This window comes from Gracilinanus agilis, chromosome 6, assembly GCF_016433145.1.
Source record: "Gracilinanus agilis isolate LMUSP501 chromosome 6, AgileGrace, whole genome shotgun sequence".
In the NCBI taxonomy this organism is placed as follows: Eukaryota; Metazoa; Chordata; class Mammalia; order Didelphimorphia; family Didelphidae; genus Gracilinanus; species Gracilinanus agilis.
Genome location: NC_058135.1, coordinates 27,998,578 through 28,016,707, shown reverse-complemented (window position 1 = coordinate 28,016,707; position 18,130 = coordinate 27,998,578). Strand labels below are relative to the sequence as shown.

The 18,130-nt window shown below is 37.9% G+C and overlaps 1 protein-coding gene across 1 annotated transcript in view; it reads right to left on the bottom strand.

Moving 5' to 3' along the window:
* HERC3 (HECT and RLD domain containing E3 ubiquitin protein ligase 3) overlaps positions 1-18,130 on the bottom strand; it is a 124,589-nt gene that overhangs the window by 50,326 nt on the left and 56,133 nt on the right. Inside the window, exons 15-18 of the mRNA XM_044681187.1 lie at positions 11,739-11,852; positions 5,472-5,495; positions 5,282-5,371; positions 4,398-4,568 (exon numbers count right to left, since the gene is read on the bottom strand). Coding sequence (XP_044537122.1) covers positions 4,398-4,568; positions 5,282-5,371; positions 5,472-5,495; positions 11,739-11,852 — 399 coding nt within the window. The remainder of the gene's footprint in view (positions 1-4,397; positions 4,569-5,281; positions 5,372-5,471; positions 5,496-11,738; positions 11,853-18,130) is intronic.

Genomic DNA, 18,130 nt, shown 5'->3' with positions numbered 1-18,130 from the left:
GGTATTAAAACAGGCAATGAGGAGACCAATCTATCACTCTTTGCAGATGATATGATGGTCTACTTAAAAAATCCTAAAGATTCAACTAAAAAGGTAGTGGAAATAATAAACAACTTTAGCAAAGTTGCAAGATACAAAATGAACCCACATAAGTCATCAGCATATTTCCAACACATCTCAACAGCAAGAACAGAAAAAGAAATACCATTTAAAATCACCCCAGACAATATAAAATATTTAGGAATCTATCTGCCAAAACAAACACAGGAATTATACGAACACAACTACAAAACACTTTCCAAACAATTAAAACTAGAGCTAAATAATTGGAAAAACATAGATTGCTCATGGATAGAATGAGCTAACATAATAAAACCATTCTACCCAAATTAATTTACTTCTTTAGTGTCATACCTATCAAACTACCAAGAAATGATTTTACTGAATTAGAAAAAACTATAACAAAGTTCATTTGGAAGAATAAAAGATCAAGATTATTAAGAGAAATAATGAAAAAAAATGTGAAGGAAGGTGGCCTAGCAGTACCAGATCTTAAACTATACTATAAAGCAGTGGTCATCAAAACAATATAGTACTGGCTAAGAGACAGAAGGGAGGATCAGTGGAATAGACTGGGGATAAATGACATCAGCAAGACAGTGTATGATAAACCCAAAGAGCCCAGCTTTTGGGACAAAAATCCAATATTTGACAAAAACTGCTGGGAAAATTGGAATACAGTATGAGAGAGATTGGGTCTTACACCCTACAGCAAGATAAATTCAGAATGGGTGAATGACATGAATATAAAGAAGGAAACTATAAGTAAATTAGGCAACACAGAATAGTATACTTGTCAGATCTCTGGGAAAGGAAAGATTTTAAAACCAAGCAAAAGTTAATCGTGAAAAAATCTTAATAACAAAAAACTCTGACAAAGATCTAATTACTCAAATATATAAGGATCTAAATCAATTGTACAAAAAATCAAGCCCAATTGATATATAGGCAAGGGACATGAATAGGCAATTTTCAGATAAAGAAATCAAAACTCTCAATAAGCACATGAAAAGGTGTTCTAAATCTCTTATAATTAGAGAAATGCAAATCAAAACAACTGAGGTAATATCTCACAACTAGCAGATTAGCTAACATTAGCAAAGGAATATAATAAATGTTGGAGGGGATGTGGCAAAATTGCAACACTAATGCATTGCTGGTGGAGTTGATTGATGTTAATTGATCCAACCATTCTGAATGGCAATTTTGAACTATGCCCAAAGAGTGCTAAAAGACTGTCTGCCCTTTGATCCAGCCATCCCACTGCTGGGTTTATACCCCAACGAGATCAAAAGGAAAAAGACATGTACAAAAATATTTATAGCTGTACTCTTTGTAGTGGCAAAAAACTGGAAAAAGAGGATATGTCCTTCAAATGGAGAATGACCGAACAAATTTTGGTATCTGCTGCTGATGGAATACTATTGTGCTAAGAGGAATAATTCCATGTGAGCTGGAATGACCTCTAGGAATTGATGCAGAGTGAAAGGAACAGAACCAGGAGAACATTATACACAGATACACAATCACACCGACACACTGTGATTAAATCAAATAAAACGGACTTCTCTACTAGCAGCAATGCAATGATCCAGGACAAGGCTGAGGGACTTATAAGAAAGATTGCTATCCACATTCAGAGGAAGAACTGTGGGAGTAGAAACACAGAAGAAAAACAAATGCTTGAACTCATGGGTTGATACAAATATGATTTGGGATGTAGACTCTAAAACCTCAGTGCAACTATCAATATGGAAATAGGTCTTGATCAATGACACATGTAAAACCCAGTGGAAATGTGCATCAGCTATGGGAAGGGGTGCAGGGGTGGAGGGGAGAGAAAGAATATAAATCATGTAACCATGGAAAAATTTTAAAAATTTAATTTAATTTAAAAAATCAAACAAAAAAATTTATTGCAGCTCTTTTTGTGGTAGTAAAGAATTAGAAATTGAAGGGTTGTACACCAATTGGCTGAATGGCTAAATTGGGGAATGGCTGAACAAATTTTGGCATATGGTTGTAATGGAATACTATTTTGCTAAAATAAATGATGAGAAGGATGATTTAGGAAAAATCTAGAAAGACCTGTATAAACTGATGCAAAGTGAAGTGAGCAAAATCAGAAGAACATTGAAACACAATAACAGCAATATTTTTGAATGAACAACTGTGAATGACCTAGTTATTTTCAATAATACAGTGACCCAGGCAATCTCAGAGACTCATGATTCTCTTCCAGAGAAAGAACTAATGGAGTCTGAATGCAGACCAAAACATATTCTTCTTCTCTTTTTTGAGATCTTTTCCACAAAATGACTAATATGAAAAATTATTTTGCATGTCTGTACATGTAGAATCTCTATCTCTATCTCTATGCTTACGGTTTGGGAATAGCAGAAGGGAGGGAGAGAGGGTGAATAAAAGAGAGAGAATTTGGAACTCATTAAGATTTGGGGTTTGGTAAATAAATGACAGGAGTCTGAATCCCATCAGGCTGGCAGACTGCTTAACATGGAACTTTGAGCTAATATGTGGCTTAGGAAGTCTGAGACTTGGGAGTGGGACATTCTGTTAAGAGCAACTGCCAGTCGATCTTTGGGGCTAAACAAGGTCCTAGAGGCTGCTTTGCTCTCTTTGCTGGGGTTCCCTGCCCAAAGAAGTGGCTAAACTCTGGCATGCGGAAATTCCTTGAACCGGAGTAGCAGTCATGGAAAGAGGAGGAAGGTTGAAGTTTTGGGAAGAGCTGTGAAAGGAAGATCTACAGTTAAGAGAAGAAAATCTGGTTTTTGCTCCTCTGTGGTTACATAGTTGAGCAGCCTGGCCTTGGCCTTTTCAGGCCTGAAACCACTAGGCCAAAACCTTGACTGACTAGAAGTTGAAAACCTAACTGAACAATTACAAAGAGGCAGTACTAAATATTATATAATAATAATAACAACAATAATAATAATTAGAAATAGGCTTGGATAGTCAGAGACTGGGTAAGTTAGTAATAAGGAGACAGAGCAAGTCTGGTCCTCCTGCCTCCATGGCTTCCTTGTGTAGATTCCATTTCTTCACCAGACAGAAGAAGATACCAGGAGGAACCTTGAGTTTGGGTGGTTAGAGGTAGTAAACTCAGTTTTTTTAGCAATCTTTCCTGCTTTTACCTTTCCGTTAAACCTTTTAATCCTTATAACCTTAATAAACAGAGGGTTTGTCTTTTAACTTCTATCTCCATAGTTGTGCCAATCAAAATCCCTCAAGAAGGCCCACTGTTCTTCCCAGCCTATTTTAACTTTGTCACAAAGTTAAGACAACTGGCCCTTCTTACTAACAAATAGATACAATCCCAAAATATCCACAACAAACTCAAAAAAAATTTTAATGTTAAAAAATTGTTTTGGGGGCAACTGGGTAGCTCAGTGGATTGAGAGTCAGGCCTAGAGACGGGAGGTCCTAGGTTCAAATCCGGCCTCAGACACTTCCCAGCTGTGTGACCCTGGGCAAGTCACTTGATCCCCATTGCCCACCCTTACCACTTTTCCACCAAGGAATACACAAAAGTTAAGGGTTTAAAAAAATTGTTTTTACATGTAACTGGAAGAAAATAAAATTTTATTTAAAAAAAAAAGAGTATCAGCCAAATAATATTGCTGTAGAAATAATCTCTGAGAAAGAGAATAGCTTGGGATCATTAAAAGCAATGTGCAATTTCCCAAATCCAATATAATTCTCCCTTTTTATTCCTACCCAATTCTAGGTACAGCTCAATATCAGACATGTATTGATGAGATATATTTGTCAAACTGTATGATGTTTAAATGATAGGCATTCTTCATCCAATTTTTTTTTCTGTGTCCAGTTAAACTAAATGATTGAGTGATCTTGCATCTAACTTAGATGGCTCTGAAAGGTTCTAGGATTTTAATAACATAGAACAAATTCTGTAAACCTCATCATCTACAGGGACTCGTCTTTGGACCCTATGCTAGACAACTTCCATGACAGTGGCAAATAACTTTAGTGAACATATGTACATTAATTATATGCCTTACTTAATAAAAATAAGAGAGTTGTTGAACAAATTTCTCTGTTATTGTCTCATTCAAGGAATCATATGATTCTGACAAATGTAACAAGAGACACTTGGCAGAGACTGAATCAAATATTTATACAATCAATACTCAATAAGCACATCTTGTACTTTAGACCTTTCAGTTATGTAATCTGACACAGAACAGCCCTCAGAACAACAATCAAACTACAGGAAATATATTTTTCTTAAATGTTTTACCATATACTGTTGGGAAAACCAATAAAGTGATTAGAAAGAGTAAATCAGAGAATCTCACTTTCAGAGGCTTTTTCAAATCAATGTCGGAATGAATACTCAGCTCTCTTAGGGCATCCCCCACAAGGTTGCTCCTGCGAACATGAAGGACAAGGAATGGGCTTCTGGCCAGCAGAGGCTCCAATGTGAGCAGCATAAACACATTCTGCAAATTTGCTCCATTGATAGCAACCTAGAAAATGATGCCAAAAAAACAATTTCCATAAAGAACTTCCTTGGAGAATACCTAAAAGCAGACCTTAATGTCGTAAGTCCTTGGTTTAGCTTTTTCTTTAAATTTTATGGCAGTATTCTCACAATAAATAAGAATTGTTTTAGTTTAGAAGTTATGCTGAGCAGGGAAAACTAAGTGGAAAACACATGGTCTTTAATTTGCAAAAAAAGAAAGCCATTAGAACTGTTAAGTCTAGAATAACACATCTTCAGTATCATGATTGAAGAGAGCTTCAACAAATAAATATCAAATAGAATTAGAAATCTCTCCACACAGCAACTTTTATTCTTTGAAAAATGTAATTCACTCTGACTCAAATTAAAATGTCAGTCCTGTATCAGTATCACACAACTTCCACTATGAAAACACCACAATGTCAGTATGCTAATATAAAGAAAGGCTAGGAATTTGGATACTTTGTCAGTATTAAATTATTTAAATGTTTTGTGTTTGCAAATACAATTATAATAAAAACCTCTATAATTTAATACTTCTCTGAATAAATGCATATTTCTAAGCCTCAATCTAAGAACTATATATATAAAAGTAAAAATAAAAACAAAAATTTGGATGATCACTTAGTTGTAATTAGTTTTGGCTCATGGTTTCTACTACTGGGTAAAATTACAATAGGATTTTACAGTATAAGAAGAAATTTTTCTAAGTGATACCTGCATTTGCAGTTCAGCGTCCGTTTGTAACATTTTGGTCTTGGCTTGAGCATCAAAGACAAATGGATAAGAACAGAGAGTCACAGCATCCTAGAATGAAACACATTATTATTAGCAATATTTATAGTATAGTCCAGAGTACTATGTCAAAAAGGCAAGAAGTGAAAAAAAAAATAGAGGGATCATGTACCTGCATTATAGATGGTCTAACTTTCTGTGGAAAAAAAAATAATAAATAAAATATCATTCTTGTTTTCAAAACCCTGCACTCTCCCACCCCCAGAATGTTATCAATGCCATATAACAAACATGATTTATTTAGTCAAATTGCATATTTGGCCATATAAATAATGCATCTGAATACTTGACTGAATTCCTGATACAGGAGACTAGTATTATGAAGCTGTCTAAAGGAAAATCATAGGTATAAAAGGAACAAGCTGATAACACAATCAGATACTTAAGTCACTCTCAACCAACAAAATTCTCTCCTTTCCAAAACTTAGAGAAAAAAATTCTAATTCTACCATGTATTTTGGTAAATTTATACCAGCACTTCACTTTAATAAGTAAACTTGGATGAGATAAATTAAATGGAACATGCCAACAATGGACCTAAATCTTTCTTAAGCAAAGTTTCTGCTCAGGAAGAAATAATTCAGAAAACATTTTACCTTCTTCAAACAAAAACGCAACATAAATTCAAGGAGTCACCTTTAACACTGAAAGTTACTTGATCCCTAAGTTTTATTTAAATTCATCTGATCATGGAATTTTACTTCTTTGGGTGTTCTTATATGACTTGTTCAAAGTCAAGAAAAGAGAAGTCAGACAGGTAGAAGGAGAACCAGTACAGAACAGTTTCATCAGAACCACAGTAACCTAAGTGGCACAGAAATACTGGACCTGGAATTAAGAACTAAGTTCAGATACTTACTATATGTGTGAATCTAGGCAAGTCTTTTAACTTTTGCTCACCTTTAGTTGCCTCATTAGCAAAATGACTGGGCCTAATTACCAGGGTTATTTTAAGGATAAAATGAGATAATATTTGTAAAGTATTTAGTAATCCTAAAAGCACTGTGTAAATGCTAGCTATTATTGTTATTAATATTTATCAAAGCCACTGATAAAAATGTAGAACAGAACAAATCCTTGACAGGTACCACTGGAGACTGTGTCCTGGTCAAATTGACATGGATCCATTAAGCCACTTTCTCAGAGTCCAGCTGTTAAAAATTTCCAAAATTAGGATATGGGGAGAGATTGCCAAATCCTCTACTAAAATACAAATATATTTAAATTTTTTCTCTCATCTGACAGAGGGAAATCTATCAGTCTATAATAAGCATGTGTCATTTGTTTTTGTTTTTTTTTTAAAGGAGATGAGTTACTCTGGCAGGAATGATTTTTTAAATTGCATTAGTACCTTATTTTTTATTCTTAATAAGAGTTCCCTTTCCCACTCAAAATTCTCACTTCAAACAAAAAGTAAACATTTAAAACCAACTAGTACAGAAAAAAAGATCTGACACAATATATAGGCATCTCTTCCACATTGTGTCTTTCCCCATTGTGGTTTCAATATAATGTAGGTCAGCATAAGAAATTAAATGGGAATTTTTTGAGAGTTTTGCATTAGCCATAGACAATACATGAAGGTCAGCAGATTACAGACAACAGAAAATATTTAGAAAATCAGAAATGCATGTAATATATCTATAGTACTGTACAATTATACAATGTCTTTTTAAAAATTTAAATAAGTAAAAAGTTAAGTTTCAAAAAGTACACAAAAGCACAGATGACACACAAATACTAGAAATGTTGAAATATCTTAAAAACTTTAGTAACTCATAAATGCATAAGAGGTACTGTATATACTCCATAAAAGAAAATATTCACACTTCTCTGATATGAAAGGAGAGTCAAAAAATTTTATACAGATTTTCTAGATAGTGATGAGTACCACATCCCTAGCTTCCCATGATGTTGGACACCTGTATATCCATAGTAACCCTATCCCCCTTTCTGAGGAGAGATGCTGCATAAATTGATCACTACATTTTAGTGTAGTTTTTATTTACAAAATTGTCTTCGCTGTGTGTGCTGTTCTGGTTCTACTTTTTCTGCTCTGCATCAATTCATGTTAATTTTCTCATGTTTCTCTAAATTCTTTATACTAATTTCTTATTGTTCAATAAAATTTCATTATATTCACATATCACAAAATTGATACTGTCATTCTCTAAACAAATAAATATCCATTTCCCCCCAGTTTGACATTTCATTCTACACAGTTTGTCACTGTTCCTTCTTCTAGCTACCCTGATGGTAACAATTTTTAAGAGTTACCAATATCATCTTTTCTTAAAGGAATACAAATCATTTGAATTTATTGGGTCCCTTAAAAAAAGCTTTGGTTTTTTTCCCCCCCTTAATTACCTTTTGGTGATTCTCTTGAGTTTTATATTTGGGCATTCAATTTTCTGCTTAAGTCTGGGCTTTTCCTTATGACTGCTTGGAAGTCTTCTGTTTTATTAAATGACCATACTTTACCCCTGCTGGGTAGTTGATTCTTGGTTGTAGATCCAGTTCTCTTACTTTCCAGAATATTATATTCCATGCCTTCCAGTCTTTTGATGTAGATGCAACTAGATCCTGTGTTATCCTAACTGTGATTCCTTGATATCTGAATGACTTCTTAGCAGTTTGTAATATTTTTTCCCTTGGTCTGGTAGTTCTTGAATTTGGCTATAACATTCCTAGTTGTCAATTGGGAATTAAATGCAGGAGGTGATGGGTGGATTCTTTCAATCTCTACTTTTCCCTCTTGTTCAAGAATGTCAGGGCAGTTTTCTTGGATAATTTCCTATAGAATGATGTCCAGGCTTTTTCTTTTCTCATGATTTTCTGGTAGTCCAATAATTCTTAAGTTGTCTTTCCTGGATCTATTTTCTAGGCCTCTAGTTTTGTCAACGAGGTGCTTCATATTTTCCTTAATTTTTTCATTCTTTTTATCTTTTTTTATGGATTATTGCTGTCTTGTGAAGTCATTTGCTTCTAGTTGTGGAATTCTAATTTTTAGACTGAATTTCATATCCCTGGCTTTTTGGTCATCCTTCTCCTTCTGTTCTGCTTTTCTTTGTAGGTCATCTTTCATCTTCTTTGCCTCATTTTCAAGCTGGTCAATTCTGGCTTTCAAGACACTATTTTCTTTAGTTCATGTGCCTCTTGTTTCCAGAAGATTTATTTAGCTTTTTAAAGTTCTTTTCCCAATTGTCTTCAGCCTCTCTTAATTGATTTTTGAATTGTGTTTTGAGTTTTTCCAAAGCCTACATCCAATTTGCTGGATTTTCTGCATTTTTGCTTAGTTTTCCTTGGTCCTCCTCTGTTCCATTTGCTCTTTGTTCATTATCTGGATAGAAGCTGTCAATTGTAATTTCTTTCTTCTTTTTTCTGTTTTTTACTCATATTTTTTTCCTTCTTTCCCCCGTGTCATTGGCTGTAATCATGCTCCTCTGATTATTTGCTGGATCTGTGGGTTTGAGCTATTCTGTCTGGAAAGGGTTTCTTCTCTGCTTTGCTGATTGACTAGGTTAGGCTGAAGGTATTAATGAGCCCTGAGGTCAGATCTTCCCCAGCTGGCAGCAGAAGCTGAAGGTATAGGTGAAGGTATGGAGTCTGAAGGGAGCTGAGCTTCCCACCCTGTTATTAAGGTATTCTGTAGTGGTTGTAGCCTTTACCCTTGGAACTTAGTCAGCAAAATTCTCAGTGTAGGGGTGGGGGAGAGGTATTGGAGATTGATCTTCCCTGGCCTCTGAAGTCTTCTTATCTGACCTACTGATAAGATTAAGCCAGGAAGGAGTTGATCTATGGAGCTGAATGTGCTTTGAGGCCAAAACCTGGAGAAAGTGGGGAGCAAGATGGAGCATTTTGGCTGGGACTAGGCTGCTCTCTGTGCACTTCTCCTCCAGCTGCCTCCCTGCTGTCTGTGTTCAATGCCTTGAGCCTGACACAGCTGTGCCACCAAGGCACTCCCTCTGGACTAGAGCCTTCACCTGGAGATTCCAGCTACTGTAAGAGACTCAGCACTTTAGGTGGGAGAGGGATCCTGGGACTTTCCTTTTTCCTTTCCCTTGAACCTGAGAGTTGAAGAATTTAGGCTTTTTTTGGGGGGGGCGGCACACCTTTTAAGTTGAGTCCAGCAGGAGGGTCCCCCAGCTCTGTCCTGTTGTAAGCCTTAGTTTTCTGTCTCCTTGAAGCACTTTGCTTTTGATTGGTGTAGAAGGGTTTTCAGAAAGGTCTGGACTTTTGCTGCATCTAAGCGGCCATCTTGACTTTGCCTCCTCTTCCCCCAGTTTTTTTATTTTAAAAATTACTATGTTTAAGAACTTATCTTTTTTTAAAACTTTCTTTGGGAGTATATGTTGGGCCAAAGTGTAGCATAAGCAAGCAATTCAGTAGTTTTCCTGAGATAATTCCAAATTGTTTCCCATATTGGTTAGATCTAACTCACAGCTTCACCAAGAGTGTTTTAATGAAGAGCAGCTAGAGAGAGGCCTGGAGACAGAGGTCCTGTGTTCAAATCTGTCCTCAGACAGATTTCTAGCTATGAGATCCTAGGATAGTCATTTAACCCTAATTGCCTAGCCCTTACCACACTTTGGCCTTGGAATCAATACTTAGTATTGATTCTAAGACAGAGAAAGTAAGAATTTTTTTTCCTGTAAGTGTATGCCTTTATTTACATAGTCCTTAAATATTCCTTCCATCTTTTGACATTTTTTTGCTACTTTGATGGACAAAATAAAACCAGACTTGCTTAAATCTGCAATTTTTTCAGTTAGCAATTTTTTTGAAATCCATTTGTATTTGAAAATTATTGCATTTTTATTTAGAAATTCTTTTGAAAACCATCTCTTGGTATCCTCTGATGATATCAATTGGCGAATGACTCTTAAATGTAGGTATGTATGTTCCTTTGACTAGCTGACTTCTTTTGTTATAAAGTTACATTCCTACTCCCAAGTCTCAACTTTGCCAACAGTTTCTTTTCTTATTCAAGTTACATTTGTATCTTCAAATCACTTTTACTCCTAGTGTGGTCGGTTATCAAATCTCTCCTTTATAATTTTGAAATGTACCTCCTTCTGGCCTTATTTATGACTTGTAGGATGTGTGAAAGGTGAAACAGATTATGGTTGCACTGGATATTTAAAGTTTGGTCGCCAGGAATACCCAAGTCAGGATGACTTTTATGGTGGTTTATTTACAATTTGGGAAGAGTGAAGGTAGAGAAAGAGAGAGAGAGAGAGAGAGAGAGAGAGAGAGAGAGAGAGAGAGAGAGAGAGAGAGAGAGAGAGAGAGAGAGAGAGAAGAGAAAGGAGAGGAGAGAGGAGAAAGGAGAGGAGAAAGTAGAGAGAGAATGAACAAACTCTGGCCTGATCCAGAGGCCCGAACCAGGCAAGGCTTCAGGGGCCCCAACAAAGGGGACACAGAGTTAATTAAACAATTAGGGTTAAGTGGCTTGCCCAGGGTCACAGTATCTGAGGACACATTTGAACCTAGGACTTGCTGTCTCTAATCACTAAGCCTTGCCTGCTTTTGTTGACTTTTAAGATAAAATCCATACTCTTTTCCCTGGGCATCTGCTAATAAGATGCTTCTTTCAATGTTGCTCTCCTTGAAGTACTTTTTTTTTACTGACAAATCAGAACTACTTATTGTCTCCCAACCATATCATTCAGTCTCCCAAGAGTATAATGCCTTTGTCCAGGGGTGCTGCTCACGCTCAGAAATTCCTTCCTTCTCATTTCTCCTTAAGCTTACCAGTTTCACTTAGAGGTCAGATCATATACTACCACATATGAGAAGCCCTGCTAATTCTACCAGGTATCAATTCCCTTTTGTTCCTCAAATGATCATGTACATACTTATCTTTGTAAACACTACATCCCCCCCAAACCACCACCACCAAAGGGGAGCTCCTCAAGGAAAGACACTTATTCTGTTTTTTACTTGAACATGTTAGGAGCTTCATAAATACTTCTTAGATTAGATTGTTGGGTCATAACAGTCGTATTTCTCCCATAAAAGGTTTGGTTTCCTTTGGGCTAGAGCAGGGGGAAAATTCATTATTAAGCAAGTACACTGTGGCATTTCTCCAATTGAATCTCTTTTAGCATTTCTCCAAGAGAAATGACTCTTGTGCTTTCATACATACTATAGCAACAACTCTATTCCATATGCTTTTCATATTTCGGAGGGTTTTTAATTTCCAAGAAGGTAAGAAGTACACAGAAAAAGTATAATTGAGATATCTGAATTACATCTTGCCACAATCAAAACTAGAAAATAGTCTTTTTCCTTTAAATGACTACATGACACAGGGGGACAAAATGAAAGAATAGGGGAACCATAGCCTTAATAAGATGCACATTATAGAAATCCTTACCATTCCTGCTTGATGCAAGAACCACATGAGATAGTCTTCCTGAATATCAACAAGATGTGAAATTTCAGGTATATAAAACTTGTCATATTCCACATGTTTCACTTTCTGGTTTACCTGAGAGATGGTAACAAAAAAAAAATACAAGAGACTCTATTACTATCAGAGAATCTTTATTACTAACAATAATAGTTATAACAATAATAATAAAAAGTAAGATCAAAAGAATTCTTAAAACACATGGTGGGGCAGCTGGGTAGCTCAGTGGATTAAGAGTCAGGCCTAGAGATGGGAGGTCCTAGGTTCAAATCAGGCCTCAGACACTTTCCAGCTGTGTGACTGGGCAAGTCAATTACCCCCATTACCTTACCACTCTTCCACCAAGGAGCCAATACACAGAAGTTAAGGGTTTAAAAAAAAAAAAAGCTATGTAAATACTTTGGAACATTCCTTCACTGAGCAGTAAAAAGGCTGATAGCAGCGGGAATCTGCTGGTAAATCTTTAATAACCAGCTCCCCAAGAGAAAAAAGAAAAGACACACAACACACCTTTAAGTTTAATTTGAATCATTAACATATGCTCTAAATCTAGGAAATTAATAGCTCAAGGTCTGATTTGTGGCATTTACCAATTTCTGAGGTATGAATGTTGGAAATTTAACCATCATTTCCTATAGGCCGATTCAAGCTGGTTCCCACATACTGTAGGATTATAGATACATGACACTGGATTCATTGAATGTAACCAAAATTCTTTACCTCCAGACAGAGCCAGTGAAATGTCCAAGGTCCAAATGTGGAATCAAAGGGCCCTTCAAAGGCAATGAACTCAGACAACAATATGTCAACAGAGAAGCAGAGAACAAATGGCTTAATCATGTAGAGCTATTTAAAGACATGGGGTAGTCGGACAATTAACATTTACTAAGTGTAAGAACATTTTGTTGCTAACTTAGAGGGAAAACTGAGCCAACACATGGTTGGCAACAGAGGAACAGAAAAGGAGTGGGCAGCTTTCAGATTTGGTATATGGTACCTCATTTACTCATCTGGGCCAGAATATTCATAAACATCAGAATTGGTTTGATGAAAATGATAGGGAAATTCAAAAGGGACTAAATAAAACAAGAATTCTATAGGGTTTACCAATAGGATGGTTTATCCATCTCTTAAGAAGGTAGCATTTAACTCTACCAAAAGTAAAATGCAAATGAAGCTCACTAGAAAGTTGCATGGCTCAGTAAGAAGGCTAGTAATATTCAATTTTAAACTTACAGTAACAATCTAATGCATTTCTATTATGCCTCAAAGGCTATTTATGGACACATCTCAACTACTCAGTTCTGATGGATTCACACTGTTATAATGGATTTCTGGGACAAGATGGACACCACTTTGAGTGAAAAGACTGTCAGTTGGAGACCTCGGAATGCACCCAGGTGCTATGAGCCAGGGCCAAAAGTCAGTTGAAGCCAACCCTATAAATACCCATCATGCACAGCACAACAGGGCTCAGTCTGGAGCAATCTTAGGAGGTGGGAAGTTCAAGGGAGGGCAAACCCTATATCTGCAATTCAGCTGCCTTGCCTAAGAGAGCTATTATAACCAGCATCAATAGAGCTGTGAGAGAGCAATATACTGTCATTCAAGAAGAACATCAACAGCCTTTCCTAATCTTTGGCTTGGCTCTGGCCAAGTCAAGCCAGAGTCAGTGAGAGGGTGAAGAATCTCCAGTCTCAACCCGAACTAGCAATCTCTGTAGCTTTGATCATTTATCTAGATAACTAGCAATAGGATTCCCAAATCCTCCATCCTTTCCCTTGTTCTTAACCCTGTTAAGCAAGAATTAAATATAGTTGTTTGTTACAAAGTACCTTTCCTGAGTGGTGAATATATCTGAGCCCTTGGGAAGGGGAAGACAGCCATGCAGTCAGATCCATAGCCTTATTCAATCAGCGCACCAATAGCCCATATCAATATTCATTCCAACCCCAGGTTGAGGAACCAGAGAAGTTGACTATACATACAACTTCTCAGTGGTTCCCTGCCTGGGCAGCTGTTAAAAGGGGACAGCTAAAAGGCTCAGTGCAGCAAAGCCTGTCAGGTGGGGAGAGGTGTGTTATAATAAAAGATACTCCACTCCACTAGATGTAGATGTAGATGTAGATGTAGATGTAGATGTAGTATAGAGAGAATGAGATGACACCTCTCTTCTTTATAACAATTGCCCAGGCAGGATCCTTTAGGTCAATGGATGATATCCCTTCAGGACCCACCTGGGGTTAATTGATATTATTTAATGGGCTCTTTAGCTGGGTAAAGTTGGTATCTGACTGTGTCTCTCCCTTTCCAAAGAAACTTTGAATAACCACTTCAGGAAGGTACTTTTAAACTTTGATTGTATTTAACAAAGGAGGATAATGGGATTAGATAGAGGTATTAGGAGACCCTAATTTAAAATGATAATGATGAATCTCTAAACTGCAGGCAAGTGAATGAATTGAGATGATTAGCTTCTCTCTGGTACAGCCTGGCCAGAGCCACACCAGAGCAGGCAAACTGCTGTATAATCTTTCAGCTTCTTCTTCACTAGATGATAAGCCTAACCTGTTTGAGATATCCACCCCTTTCCACCCTCTTCTTCTTCTCCTGCACACTTCCAGCATCCCTCCCGGGCCCTGGGAAACATAGATAACTAAGATGATTGACTTCCTAATATCTAGGGGCAGTAGAATCAGAGATGATGGTCTGAGTACAGGTTGTTGATGGCATAGGAACAAACAGGAGAAGGTTGAGTCTGCAAGTTTCAATCCCACAAAAGACCAGGATCCACAGATGTCAGGTCTCAGGGAAAGAAAGGAACCCCTGCCAGGGCTGCCAGGGTGGTTTTATACCCCCTGGGCCAACTGCTCTCTCCTGTGTCCGCATGCCTCTCTAGGAACTTTCCAACATCCAACGGATCCACCTGTCAATCACAGTGTGGACTCCTTGCTCCCAGAGATTCAATATAACAGGTTTATAACCCTTCTGCCAGCAGCACTCACACAAAGGTCTGTGAGTGAGAGTGAGTGTCATCTCTCTTGCCCCCCCCCTCTCTCATTCTTTTAACAACTGTGTCTTTTGGAATTATCATAAGCCCTGGGAGACTACAACTCCTAGGACTCTCTCTGCTACAACTTCCCCTGACACTTCCCCCTTCCTTTGTGGGAGTTGTCAAAGAAAGTATAAAAGAGAAAATTTGGCGCCTTCTCCCTCTGGACCCTGGAAGCTCTGCTCTCTCTACTCTGGAAACTCTGCTTTCTCTACCCTGGAGCTCTTTCTACCCTGAGGTCTTGCTATCTCTCTGGAGCCTGGAGGCTGAACCCTGCAGATCTCTCTCTTGGCACCTTTTCCCCCTTCTATTTACCTCCTAGTTTTCCCTAGACCTTCCCTTTCCTAATCTAAATAAAACCCAGCTATTCAAAACCCTAAAGTTGTTCTCTGATCATTTATTTGAACCCCTGAAGGGCTCTAGTCAATTTCCCCCTGCCAGGGCTGGGAACCCCTACCTTCCTCTCTTCTTTCTCCCATCCATCCTGCCTTCCTCCCTTCCTCCCTTCACTTCCCCCTGACACAACACTGATCAGTGTGATCCAGAACATGATCCTGGAGAGCTGAACTGATCCAGGACATGATCCAGGAGAGCCACAGTGATCCAGGGCATGATCCTGGAGAGCGGAACATTTCCAAGTTCTCTCAATTGACCATCATCAGTCAGTGATAAAGCCATTGACCATATACCTTAGATTGAAGTCAAGCCCTCTCCAGGCAAACTTCAACTGAAGAAGTTTTGAATGCCGTTAGGTTCCTCACATTTGGCCAAACACTTGCTGATTCCATTACAGCGAGAGTTTCAAGACAGGGTATCTACTGTTCATATAAAAGCTAACTAAAATTTTCTGGGTTATATGACAAGAGGAGGTTATCCCTCAGGAAATCAAGGATGCCTCCACTGTCCACCTCTATAAAGAAAGAAAAAATAGGTTGTCCTGTGATGATCAGAAGGGATTAAGGAAAGAGTCTCTCTCTTAGTCATTCCTGACAAGCTCCTTGCAAGGGTCATCCTTAAAAGGCTGACCTGGAAGATGGTCATCGACCCAAGAGCCAATATGACTTCAGAAATGGTTAAGGAATGTTTGCTACCTGACAACTCCTGGAGAAATCCCAGGAATGGTACAGAGGTCTGTACACAATGTTTGTTGATCTGACCAAGGTCTTTGATACTGTCAGTCATGAGGTTTTGTGGAAGATCAAGGAACAATTTGATTACCTGAGATCACCATGGTATATAGTATGCCAACTCCATGATGGCATGCTTGCATGAGTTCTGTATAATGATGATGCTCTCAAGCTTTCCCAGTCACCAATGGATCAAAGCAGGCTATATGCTTGCTCCCATGCTATTTAGCAAGATGTTCTCAGAAATGTTTTCAGATGCCTTCAATGATGAAAATGGCATCAAGGTCAGCTACCACACTGATGGCAAATCATTTAACTTTGAAAAGGCTACACATGAAGACTAAAGTGGAGGGAAGAGTTGGTGTATGACTTTAATTTGCAAATGATTGTGCACTCAATGCAGTCTCTGAGACTGAGATGCAACAGAGATTGTTGGTAATTTTGTTTGTGCTTATGCTTGTGCTTGTGCTAATTTTGGTTTGACAATAAGCAAAAAAACAGATTCTCTACCAGCTGGCACCACACCATCCATTTGTGAAACTAGTGGTTAGAGTAAATGGAGAAATTTTCAGCAAGTGGACAAATTCACTTAACTTGGCAGTACATTTTCTATAGATGTACACATAGATGATGAGATTGATATATGCATTGCCAGAACTAGCTCAGTTTTGGGGAAGTATGGGAGACCCTACCCAAGAGAAGGTCAACAAAGCAATTGTGCTGACCTCATTATTGCCTTCCTCTAAAACCTGTGTGTGTGTGTGTGTGTGTGTGTGTGTTATATTCCAAAGATTCTGAAGATCCTTTGGCAAGATTGGGTACAGGACACTGAGGTCCCTTCTCAAGCTGAACTGTCAAGTATTCAAACTCTACTGCAGAAAGTGCAACTGCAGTGGGCTGCCATGCTGTCAATTGTCAAACATACATTTGGTTAAAACACAAAGAACTCATACAAGGAAAGCATTCACATAGAGGTCAGAAGAAGTGAAACAAAGACACTCTAAGAGTCTCTGAATAACTGGGAGAAACTGGGACAGCAGTGTCCATCCAGCATTATCATCGACCATGCTGTGCACCATGAGCAAAGTGTGATTGCAGTAGTTCAAAAGAAACATAATATGTGCAAATTTTTCATCTCCAGCCTAAATATTCATAGGGTCTACTATTTGTGCCTGATCTGTGGTAGAGCCTTCCCAAGTTTGTACTGGTCTGATCAGCCACAGTCAGACACTGTACACTGACCCAGAGACAGTGATGTTATTTTGGTCTTCTTTCAATACAGACACTAGCCAACCAAATAAGTGCCTAGTATGTGCCAGGCAATGGGCTAATTGTTGGGTATACAAATGAAGACAAAAGACAGTGATTGCTCCCAAAGAGCTTAAAATCCAATTAAGAATAAAGAAATTATAGAAATGAAATAAAAATGGGTCTTTTCAACTCAAACAATGCAGATTGAACAAGAAAGTAGAAAACACTGAGCAACAAATCATAGTATCTTGGAAAAACTTCATAACTAATACCAGATACCAACAGCACACAATCTTGTATCCAGAATTATTCTTCAGAAATTCACTGTCTTTGATAAACTAACAGACAATAAAACTTCCTATTTCAAGTGCAGACTGTGAAATAGGTTTGAGAATTGAACAAATTATACTAGAACCAGAAGGTTATCAAAGACAAAAATTTTGCTTTTAATTGCCAAGATATAACCTTGATACTAAAAACTTAATAGAACATTCTTTTTTTATCCTGGGACTCCATTCTAGGAGCATAGGGCCACAACCAGTAGGCAATGGGTCACACAGTCGCTCAGGGTCACCCAGCTGGGAAGTGTCTGAGCCTGGATTTAAACCTAGGACCTTTCGTCTATAGGCCAGGCTCTCAATCCACTGAGCTAGCCCAGCTGCCTCTACTTTAGGTTGTAGTTTCTTTAGCAGACGTAGTTTTTACAGGGTGGGGTTGCTAGCCCCACGCCCAACCCTCCTCCTTTTTCATACGGGCTAGGGACTGTCCTTGGCCCAGGAGTGGTAATGCCAAGCCAATATTCAAAATCTCTAAATGGTGTGGAATGAAAAGTTTCCAAAATGGAAAGATCTAGAAGAAATTGAAAGTATGTGGTAACAAGAAAAGGATATATCACCATCCTGATACTAGAATTGTCCCAAAGATCC